Source organism: Orbicella faveolata, unplaced genomic scaffold (genome assembly GCF_042242905.1).
Source record: "Orbicella faveolata isolate gen_17 unplaced genomic scaffold, um_ofav_v1 contig_46, whole genome shotgun sequence".
NCBI classification, from domain to species: Eukaryota; Metazoa; Cnidaria; class Anthozoa; order Scleractinia; family Merulinidae; genus Orbicella; species Orbicella faveolata.
The window spans coordinates 15,985,451-15,997,162 of NW_028301576.1; the positions used below are offsets into that span (position 1 = coordinate 15,985,451).

An 11,712-nucleotide genomic window follows, 5' to 3' on the forward strand; every position below is an offset into this window, starting at 1 on the left:
CCAAAGAATGTATGGATAACTTGAGAACTAGGGAAAAAATAACGTTTTATTAAGAGTGCTCAGGTCCTGGTAAATGCGAGGTATTGAAATGATTGAAAAACCCAAAACAAGTCATGTTCCATGACTTTAATACTAATGCCTTTTATGTTACCGGGGTTTAGAATTCTCCAAAAGTGCATGTAGCAGGTAACACTTCTGCTGTTTAACATGCAAAACCGGAGAGGAATGTGAGAGGAGTCCACCCAAACACACATGATGCACCGGTACTTTCGTTTTCTTCTTATAACAACTCTCATCTAGTCCTGTATTTTGTGCTATTGGCAAGAACTTCAATATTTGCCACCTGTATGTTATTCCTATGCTGCTATGAGATTGTTTTCACCCGTCAAAGCAGTTAAAAAAACTAGTTACTAATTCAGGAACATTTTTTTTTACTTACTTTGGTAGGTATTTCCAAACTGTTGTTTAAACGGGTGTTCCCGATTGTCATATGGATCTCCCATGGGCTCATACTCTGTCTCAGAGGCACAAAGCAGATTCCATCTTATCAAGTCCTTTCTTTAGGTGCTTTAAAACTTCAAGAGCCTCGTCAATTGGGTGTAAAATATTTTCTTCAGAGGAAGAATCGTGATGTCTCTTGCCGGTATTCATGTTAGATGCTTAAGTTCTCATCAGCCACTACACGGGTTCTTCGTTCGCTATGTATTTTTAGTTCTCGAAAATTAACATGCAACACTCTCACTTTCGTGACGTACAACAACTCAAACCAGAAGCCATGGGCTCTGTGAAGACACGCACCAAAAACAACCGCAATTTGTTGTTCCATTGAACAACACGCAAGTTAGTTACAATTATCACGTTACTGATCTGTACAAGGCACAATCTGACATGCTTTTCAACTATAAAGGAAGGGCTGATAATTTTAATGTAATGACGAACGCAAAAGACAATTTTTCTGAACATGAAATTTTATTTTTCAGTGTCAGGTCGTGCAGAGTTTCCTTTTTCGATTTGTTCCATGTTTCTTTTGCGTGACTTGCTTTGCATGATATTTTTTTGGCACTTTTTCTTGTGCAGAATTTTTTTTGGTAATTGCCCAATCCCGCCCCCCTCCCCTCAATGTGGCCATTGAAATAGCCGCCAGTATGTCTTTATAAATACAGGCGTTTAGTGTGTGTTTGTAAAACTCCCCGAAGAGAGGTTTACGATAGTTAGAGGAAATGCGTTGGAGAATAAACAAGTTTTACAACGTCAGTTCGCAGAGTGTTGCTCACTAGTTTTGGTTTAAAAACATTACTCTAGAAAAATTGTCTTGAGAAATAATTTGCAATTTAACCGGAACATATAACCTGACCGGAAACCCACATTGTTCCGAACCCAACCCACTGTTTAATTCTCACACTGGAAAACCTTGGCCAGAAGGCATATGTATTAAACCGTAGCCATTTATTGTCTTTTACAACATAAAGTGTCAATTATCTTTTGATGCAAGCCATTTTAACAAAGTTTGAAAAAAAGTTCATTTCCAACCTTATAGTTAACTACTCAGCCGTGAATATTTTCCATTAGTTTTTTGCCTAGTTATTCAATTTCTTAGTCTTCGGAAGAGCGTTCATATACCTAGCTGACACTAGTTCCTTGTGCATGTCGGGAAAACAAAGCAGGAATCTCTAAAAGGGGGAAGCTCTAAAAGGGGGAAGCTCTAAAAGGGGGAAGCTCTAAAAGGAGGAAGCTCTAAAAGGGGGAAGCTCTAAAAGGGGGGATCTCTAAAAGGGGGAATCTCTGAAAGGGGGAATCTCTAAAAGGGGGAATCTCTAAAAGGGGGAATCTCTAAAAGGGGCAATCTGTAATTTTTTTACACTCCTCACTCCTGATATTACTCTCGTGCTTTTTTTCCTGTAGACAAAACGATAATTTAATTTATTCTAAACCACAAAAGCAAATAACAAATTTTCATAACAGTATATTCTTAGTGTTTTCTTAGTGTTTTCCCAGCTCCTACAAATTGATGGCGACTGAACAATATCTGCCTTTATCGTAAATTAAACCAGAAAGCAGGATTTCGTCAAGCACTCCAAAATAACAGAACAAAACTAACAAACCTGGCAACGATATGTGCCCATGTTCTAAGCCCTAAAGGTTCTATCTATATTCTTAGTTCAGGAGTGAAGTACAGATCTCGTTTGGATATCTTGCGATCGGCTTTCGCCAAAATCAGTGAGCTTACATATCACGGGCTCGTGTTTCCACGCGTAAGCTATCTTATTTCCAGCTGTCTCCGCACGATAGTGGTGATTGCTAACCAACACATTTTAAGTCCCTGTGCGCTATTCCATTTTTGTACAAGTAGAGGAGTCCTCCTGCAACATCAGCGGCAATGTTATCCATAAATGTGCCCTCAATTCCATTGCAGTCTTGACTGTCAATAAGGTACATTAACTCGTTTAATGAGCTTAGCTTTCCTTCACTGCCAAAAACTTCAATATCGAAATACACGTACTGTAGCATAATTGCCATGGAGTCTTGGCAAACAGCTTTGAACTGGACGATGTTTTCGTGGCGTAACTGTGACAACAACGTGGCCTCTTTGGCAAAAGCTTCAACAAAGCCCGCAGAGGACGAAAGCAGTTTCTTCACTACGATGTCTACTGATTCGCGAGCGTTCTGGGAATATTTAGTTCTTAATATGGCACCAAAATGTCAAAATGCGCCCTTTAGCTCCTTCTTTGACCCTGTAAGATTTCATATCTGGAAATAGTTTCTTGCAATCATGGTTTCGGAGAGATATCACTAGAAATTGTTTCAAAATAACAAAGTGTTTGCTTTTCTTCCAGGTTTTCTTGCAGTAATCGGTTTTGTTACACTTGGGTCAAAGGTCATGTTTTTAAGAAGAAGTGCTGTATTTAGTTCGCTATCTCAGTGCTCACGATTTTATTTACCCAAAAATTTTATTTCAGTAGTTTGAAGAAGAAACAATGCTCTTTCAGACCAAACTAGTCATTTTGGGAAAAGCTGTGTACCAGAACGCCTTTTTAGTATTTGAAAATAGGCTAAATGTAGACCTCTTGTAAAGCTGTCTTGGGTCGTTAATTTAGGAAATTCGTCAAATATTTAAGTTCTAATCAAATCAAGAACTATTTAGCTCTAAATAGACAAGAGAGGAAGTACAAATACGACGTGCAATCAGTTTGTAATGAAGATTTTTGCTTTTGAGTTTACGAGCCTCTGAATATGCTGCTCATTTTCGATGGATTTTGGCCGATTTGGGGTATCGAAACGAAAAAATTGCGGAAAAAAATGATTTTTGATTTATCGAAATTAAAACAATATTTTTGTAACTAGTGCCTGTAGTGCTTCATTCTGGGCGAGTTTGAAGAAATTCGATTTTTTTGCTATTTCCAAGTCAAGTTGATATTTAGGTGAAGCTGCTCTTAAAGATTCCCGCTTTTAAAGATTCCCCATTTAAAAGATTCCCACTTTTAAAGATTTCTGCTTTAAAGATTCCCGCTTTTAAAGATTCCCCGTTTAAAAGATTCCCACTTTTAAAGATTCCCCCTTTTAGAGATCCCCCTTTTAGAGATTCCCCCTTTTAGAGATTCCTTCTTTTAGAGATTCCCCCTTTTAGAGATTCCCCTTTTAGAGATTCCCTCTTTTAGAGATTCCCCCTTTTAGAGAGTCCCCCCTTTAGAGATTCCCCCTTTTAGAGCTTCCCCATTTTAGAGCTTCCCTCTTTTAGAGATTCCCCCTTTTAGAGATTTCCTCTTTTAGATATTCCCCCTTTTAGAGATTCCCCCTTTTAGAGATTCCCTCTTTTAGAGATTCCCTCTTTTAGAGATTCCCCCTTTTAGAGATTCCCCTTTTAGAGATTCCCCCTTTTAGAGATTCCCCCTTTTAGAGATTCCCCCTTTTAGAGATTCCCCCTTTTAGAGATTCCCCCTTTTAGAGATTCCCCCTTTTAGAGATTCCCTGTCCCCCGTTCGTCGATTCCCCATTCCTCATTTTAGAGATAGCCAATTTTTTTTCGAGATTGATAAAATTTTCTTGTAAATGCACATGAAAATTGAAATTGAAAGAATGAAAGCAATAACTGACTCGTACCACTGAGACCATCTTCATCCTCCTCAGTTGATTCCGAAAACATCCAAGTGTCATCAAACTCCTCTTCTAACATAGATTGATCCATAATGTACTTTAGGAAACCCTAAATATCAATCGCAATAACAACTACAATAAGCCCAGCACTGAGGTGAAATGTGAAGTGATACAAAAAAAATGTTCAAACTGAAATTGAAAATAAAATTACACGTACACGTTCAAACTGATGAAATTACTTACCTCTGCCAAGGTTGGTTTTTTTCAGTTGAAATAAAATTAGCTTCTCAGTTTTTACTTTTTCTCTTCAAATTGAGGATGTACTCAAGTGAGCTGAGTACGAAGGAAACGTTCTTATGAAGTACAGCTGAATAATAGCTAGACACATACAAATTTACTGAAACAATTTCTTTTATTGTAATGACAATGATTATTAAAAGAAGCATTCAATTTTCACTTGTAAGAATAAAGTGTATTCACAGCACAAGCTAACATTATTTTCATACAGCCTGCCTTTGTTGATGCAATAACCCCGCACTGGCACCGACAAACTAAACATGTCAAGCGTCAATTTCAATGGATTTCCTCTTGACATGGGGCAGCCATGCATTATGGAAGACACGCGAAAGCGTACGACTGGCAAGAACAAGATACATGTAGTTTTGATCATAGGCAATTTTGTAACATACAGCAACTGGCAAACATTTTGCCAGTCCCTTGGCCCTTCATTATACCGAGATTCCACTGCATCTGTGCACGGGCCAAAACCACGTGACATGAGTACATTTGTGGTTTATTTCTTAAAGATGTGGAGAAGAGTAACGTTTGTGATTCAACCAATGTAGCTAGTGCAGAAGTGTTCCACGTTAAAAGATTGCATCGGAATGATCTACAGTTGAACAACTAGTGAACCAAATTCACCAACGGTAAGTTCATTAGAGTTAATGATACATCACAGTTTACAAATGATGGAAAATGGTTCAAGAGGTCATCCAATTTTGTATCATTTAAAATGGAGATAAATCACAAAGAAGTAGTCTGTTCGCAGCCGTTGATAATTATTATTTTTGTTAGCGGGGCACACAAGAAAAACGAGAGCAGACTATAAACAACGAAGATAAAGTTAAGTGATGTTAATATTGTTAATATAGTTTAATGTAGCCGGCACGTGCTAGCATCACATCACATTGTACACTCGCTTATCGCTGTTAAGTTCAATCGTTTAGCTGTTTGCTCTCTTCGACTTGTACCAGTTCGTTTCAACGCAATGTCTTCGAAAAGCAAATCCAAAGACAAAAATAAATGCCCCGGTTGCGGAACACCGAAAGATCAGCACGATTTTGCAGCAATGGGAAAACACTGCGAAGGACCCGAAGAACGAGATCCTGATAGCGACAGCACCATGGAGGAGTCGCCCGTCAAAGAGGAGAAACAACTCGCTCCTGATTCTGGCGATAAGCAGGACGCCTTGCTCCAAGCCATACGAGCTTTGTCGAGCCAAGTGGAAGCCTTGCAGCTCGAGCAGCAAACACTACGCGACACGGTAACCGAACTAACAGCAACCAAGGATAAAATTGGGGGCGGTGCCTCAACACACAAACCGTCCGCTCGCGCCGACAACAAAGACAACAACTCCCCCATCCAGATGACACAGCAACCTCCATCTGGCTCACACAGTGGCTCTGGCCAACCAATTGCAGGTACCGTACTTAAAGCCATAAAAGCTGGCGCTTATGTTGATTTTCTCGATCTCCTTCCCCGCCTCAAAGTTAAGCCCGACACATGTGGCGATGTTATCTCTGGAACCGGCGATCGGAAAGCAAGCGCGACCCAGAATGTAACTATTGAATTGTTCGACTCGTGGCTCGAGGTGTGGAACATTTATGAGGCGCTCGTGATAGATGTCTCACCACTTTGTTACAAGGAACTCGCCCACTACCGTGACGTGATTCAAAAAGTGAACAGGAAATTCGTGTGGAGCGCCGTTTACAATTACGATGTCCAGTTTCGTCTCAGCCAAACTCTAAATACCTCTGCACGCTTCGACACCGTTGACACGACGTTGTACACAACAATTCTCGACTCGTCCGCCATCAGGAGAGAAGGCGTCTCTTGTCAGCGTTGTAAATCCCCGAATCATTTGGTGCGTGATTGCCTTTTTCGTGCGAAAACCGCGTTGGAGGAAAATCAAGGCGCGGAGAAAATTAGCTCGCGCCCACGCCCAGACGCAAGCCAGCAAAATTACGCCTGGAAATACGACAAGTGGTTCACAAGCAACGGCAAAGAAGGCTGCAACTTGTTTAAGTGCAATTCTTGCCAACAAGGAACTGAGTGCAAGCACGCCCACGTCTGCAAGGCTTGCCGGGGGGAGCACCCTCTGGCCGATTGTAAATACGTTACCGGACATTAATTCACCCTTCAATCTTGATACCTGGACGGACTGCTTATCACGTTACCCTGATCAAACGCTTGCAAATGATTTATTACACGACATTCGTTCTGGAGTAAACATCGGTTTCTCCAGAAACCGTTACAGTCAGATCTATGATAACCATTTATCAGCATCAACAAACCCCGAGGCGGTGGCGAGAGAGCTGGAACGCGAACTTTGTCTTAATCGTAAGATTGGTCCTTTTCTTACACCGCCCTTTGCTAACTTTGTCGGATCGCCGATGGGCGCTATTCCTAAAAAGCGCTCGATGCCTATGAAATAACGCATAATTCACGATCTATCATGGCCCGCCGCTCACTCTGTCAACGATGGCATTCCCAAAGAACTGTTTTCCTGTACCTACGACACACTTGACCGCGCGATTTCCCAACTTAAACTCCATGGAAAAGGCGCATTAATGAGTAAACTTGATTTATCTGATGCCTTTCGTCACATTTTAGTGCGTCACGAAGACTGGGAGCTCCTTGGCTCCACATGGCAAATTGACATTAATGGCACACTCACCATGGCTTTGTCAATGCCTTTTTGCCTTTCGGATTGCGCAGCTCGCCCGCGCTCTTCCTCAAGTATGTGGATATCTTATCGTTCACCATGCGCGACCATGGGGCCAGCCCCGTTTGGAACTACCTGGACGACTTCTGGACCTGTGGCCCCCCTGCCCCAGACCCCCTCTGCGAAACCAACTTAGATCTCATGCTCAGTACCTGTGCAGATCTCGGCTTCAATTCAAATCCTGCCAAGACTGTTGTGCCATGCACTACCCTAGAACTACTGGGTATCGAACTCGATAGTGTTGCTCAAGAGGCGCGCAGCTCACAAACCCGTCTCGACGAGACTCTCAACTTACTTCGAGTGTGGCAAACCAAAGCCTCCTGCACAAAGAGACAGCTCCAGTCCCTCATTGGGAAACTCAACTTCATCTGCTCCGTATGCAGACCAGGTAGAACGTTTCTTCGTCGAAAGATCGAACTTTCGTCCAAAGGATCCCACGCGAGCCATCATATCCGTCTTACTAAGCGGTTCTTCCAAGACGTCGAATGGTGGCTGTCATTTCTCTCTGATTGGAATGGTCGCAGTTTGTTCTATGATGAACAGTGGCTCAGCAACGCGTGCCTACACCTGTTTACGGATGCCTGTGCCGAGTCCTTTGGAGCCTTATTTGGCACCGCTTGGCTCTGTGCAACCTTTAATGAAGTCGGTATCCCCAGTCGTCGCTCCATAACATACAAAGAACTTTATGCCATCACCATGGCCATGACAGTCTGGGCCCCCTCCCTAACCTCACAAAGTCTTTTGTTTCATTGTGACAATCAATCAGTCATGCGCATTCTGACCTCCGGTTCCAGCAAATGTCGCCACATTATGTCCCTTGTCCGTTATCTTTTCTTCATCTGCGCCAAGTTTAACATTGTATTGAAGGCTGTGCACATCCCTGGGATACTAAATTCTGCTTCTGATGCCTTTTCTCGATTACAGGTCCAGCGCTTTCGCAAGTTGGTGCCCGACGCAGACCTCCTGCCTACGCCAGTCCTTCCGCTGAACATGGCTGCCTTCAAATGAGGGCTGACCACTACTTCCATAAAGGGTTAGCTGAAAATACGCATCGCACATACAGTTCCGCACAACGCCAGTACCTCACATTCTGCGACAGACATGGCTTCACTACCGTTCCCGCATCCGAAGAAACACTCTCTTTGTTTGTGGCCTTCTTAGCTGACCGTTTAAAACCACAATCGATTAAAGTGTACCTCGCCGGCGTACGTGCGTTACACATCAGTCACGGAATTCATAATCCTCTTACTCACACTATTAAGCTACAACAAACCTTGCGAGGAATTGAACGCGTACACTCCAGTCCAGCCAAGCAGAAATTACCTATAACCTTTGACCTTCTGTGTCGCCTAAAATATTTTATCGACCCACACTCCGAAGATGATACAGTTTACTGGGTGGCCATGACCACTGCCCACTTTCTGCTCCTCCACGCGGGAGAATTTACCGTCACCAGCAAAACATCTTATGATATCGAGACCTTACTCCGCCTACAGGACGTCAACCTTCACACCACGCAAACTGGTGATGAATATGCAGCTCTACACCTGTGAAAATTGAAGACTGATCAACAACACCGTGGAGTGGTCCTATATGTTGGTCATGCTCGCCACACTGTTTGTGCAGTCTGCGCCTTAAAGACCAATCTACGCCTTCAACATGCTCGTCCACGTGCCACCCCCAGCGACCCATTGTTCGGGCTTTCCTCTGGACTACCACTAGCCCGCAGAGATCTCACCACTTTCCTTTCAACACTGCTCCGACTCGTGGGTCCAGACCCTCACCATTACAGCGGACACAGTTTTCGCATTGGTGGTGCAACGTCTGCTACCATCGCAGGACTGAACAATTATGAGATCAAACTGCTAGGTCGCTGGTCCTCTGATTGTTATAAAAGATACATTCGCTCTCCCTTAAGTCTCTTCCTAAAGGTTGCTCCTCGTATCGCACAGACTAAGGACATTCCTTACCAACATGCCTCTCCTTACCACTCCAGCACTTAGTTTTTCATTGGGCCACTTTTGTGGGCAGTTTGTTTTGTGTTCCAATATATACATTACATTAAACTGCTCGTTTGAGGCCCAACCCCGTGTGCTGTTCTTCTTGTGGTAAGGGGCAGGGACATTAAGTGATGTTAATATTGTTAATATAGTTTAATGTAGCCGGCATGTGCTAGCATCATATCACATTGTACACTCGCTTATCGCTGTTAAGTTCGATCGTTTAGCTGTTTCCCTTAACCCTCCCTACCCCTAGCAGTTTGTTTTGTGTCCCAATATATACATAACATTAAACTGCTCGTTTGAGGCCCAACCCCGTGTGCTGTTCTTCTTGTGGTAAGGGGCAGGGATATTAATTGCGTAAATACCGCGTGTTGGAATATTCGGCCCATCATTCGATTATCCGATTGACTTCAGATTTCAACGACTTTCAAAGGGAAATTCTCGAGTTGCATGCAAAAGATATCGGAATCGGAACATGCCGATATCGACATCGGAAACCAAATTGCCGATAAGAATTTGAACTATCCAATTGACTTCCAATTTAATCGACTTTCAAACGGAAACATATCAGTGCATGTATAAAGATATCGGAATTGGAACATGCCGCTATTGACATCGGAAACCAAGTTGCCGGTAAGAATTTGGAGATGCTCCCTTAGCTTGCAAGATCTTTTAATAGGCATTTTAGCCTCAGAATGCAAAATTCAATAATTGGACTATATCCATGCAGTGCTGCAGGTTTTTTACAAATAATTTATATTCGTTTGCTGCTTTTGTTTTTGAGTTTTGCAATTCTATTTTAACAAAACAAAATACATTGTACAATCATGAAATGCAGACTGCAAATGAACACAAATAAAACTGAAAGAGGTATTTGGGGGGTTTGAATTTGGCCTCACTGAAATGTGCTTTCCTCCCCTGGGCTTGGGACATTAGTATAAACTAAAGAATTGCAATGCAGGGGCGTAGCGTGATTTTGAAGGTCTACGCACAAAAAGAAAATTTGAGTACAAAGGTGCTCCAAACTGTGCGGATTTGGGGGCATGCTCCCCCAGAAAATTTAAAATCTGGGGTCTCTGAAGTGCCATTTCCTGTTATTTCCGATTGACATTTCAATAAAGAAATGCGAGGGAAAATGCAGTAGTTAGTTGTTTATTTCACCCATCTCTAGAGTTTTCAACAACCTACAGCAAAAACAGGGGGAAAACAATGGTATAAACATGGGGTTCAAAAGCAAAGGGCAAGACATAGACCCTTCATATGGGCAATAGAGCATCATCAATGTCAAATCAGTCACTGTGCTTTTGAATGTGCAGAATTGCTAAAGAGCTCAATCTCCCATCTGTCGTGGTACTTCGTAAAGGAGTTTTTAATCTCTTCATATTGCTGAAGCTACCCTCAGCAGTGCAAGTTGACACAGGATACATCAACAATGTTATGACAGCAACATATAATCCAGCATAGAATTGAGGGTTGGCATGATCAAGAGTGTCAACCAAAGTCTGGCTTCACATTTGGATCCATTCCACTGTAAATGTCATGAATGGGTTTTATAAAAAGATACTGGAGAGACTTAGACACACAGAGAACAATTTGAAATTTAAAAACCGACTCATTGACTCACAAGGACTGTGCTCTCTGTAAATAGACTATTCCCATTGTATCATAATCAATACCCAAATTTCAATAAGACACAAGATAAACCCCATATGCATTTCACTGCATATCATCGAGACAATCTAGACAATCACACTTTGATTTACAATAGGTACAACAAAAGTGACCTGCAACTTTTGCACCTGGTCCACTGGCATCAAGACAATTCAAAAGTAATTTTCTTAGGCAGGCAATCTCTAGGTGACAGATGTCCTGATGTCCTCACTCATTCCTTCTTGATTGTTAGCAATGTTGTGATTGTAGTGCAGTATCGCATTTGCAGGCTTTCTATCTTGACCTGCTCTTCTAGTTTCTTGAAAATACTCTCGGATCATACTTGGTGGACCAACATGAATAATGCACCTTATGGATGGGATACCACCACCCATTCCCATGGCCACAGTTGCAAATGTTATTCTGACTTTAGATGCTGGTAAGGCCAATTCCGTCAGGATCTGATCCTTCATTGCAGTCGTCTGTGGGGCATGGTTCTCTGCGAACAGTCTATTTTCAGGCAAGGCTTTAGCTTCTTAGGGATAGTACTTTCCCTTTCCATGTGGTTTTTTAAAAAAATTGAACGCAAACCCGCACCATTTTAAGCGAAGGCATCTATTGTCAACAGATAATTTAATTTGATTTCTTCCAATTGTTTCTTTCAATTGACTTGCCATAGGCCTCAGTAGTTCTTGGAAAAAGTCTATGTCACCGCTGTTATGGAATACCTTGTAAGAAATCTTTGGTCTGTTTGGATTCCCTATCTCTTCACTTTCAGAGGATTTTTCATAGTTGAGGAATCCTTAATTGCCTTGTCATCCACTTTACTTGCTGTTACAGTTCATGTAACAACTGGCACTTGTGGAAACGTTTCACACAGCATTGCCAATTGGCAGTAATCTTTCCTGAAATCATCTCCCCTAATTATAATAAACAAAAGGAAAAGGGGAATTTTTTAAAGGA

The 11,712-nt window shown here is 42.1% G+C and overlaps 2 protein-coding genes and 1 pseudogene across 2 annotated transcripts; 1 reads left to right on the forward strand and 2 right to left on the reverse strand.

Annotated features, from left to right (window-relative positions):
- Positions 1–2,298: 2,298 nt before the first annotated feature.
- LOC149098620 (putative serine/threonine-protein kinase drkC) lies at positions 2,299–4,183 on the reverse strand. Its single transcript, XM_089276711.1, has 2 exons — positions 4,099–4,183; positions 2,299–2,597 (listed from the first exon to the last, which is right to left on the reverse strand). The coding sequence occupies exons 1-2, from the start codon at positions 4,181–4,183 to the stop codon at positions 2,299–2,301; spliced, it is 384 nt and encodes a 127-aa protein (XP_089132837.1).
- A 2,868-nt stretch (positions 4,184–7,051) lies between these two features.
- On the forward strand, positions 7,052–11,673 carry LOC149098621 (uncharacterized). The gene has a single exon (XM_089276618.1). The coding sequence runs from the start codon at positions 7,136–7,138 to the stop codon at positions 8,102–8,104; it is 969 nt and encodes a 322-aa protein (XP_089132744.1). The 5' UTR covers positions 7,052–7,135; the 3' UTR covers positions 8,105–11,673.
- LOC149098622 (putative ATP-dependent DNA helicase Q1) lies at positions 10,816–11,632 on the reverse strand (annotated as a pseudogene).
- Positions 11,674–11,712: the final 39 nt, after the last annotated feature.

Coding starts and splice junctions, on each gene's coding strand:
- LOC149098621 (XM_089276618.1), top strand. CDS start 7,136: ATGCGCGACCATGGGGCCAGCCCCGTTTGGAACTACCTGGACGACTTC.
- LOC149098620 (XM_089276711.1), bottom strand. CDS start 4,183: ATGGATCAATCTATGTTAGAAGAGGAGTTTGATGACACTTGGATGTTT. Junction 2,598..4,098: donor GGATGAAGATGGTCTCAGTG/GTACGAGTCAGT, acceptor GCTTTGTTGAAG/CTTTTGCCAAAGAGGCCACG.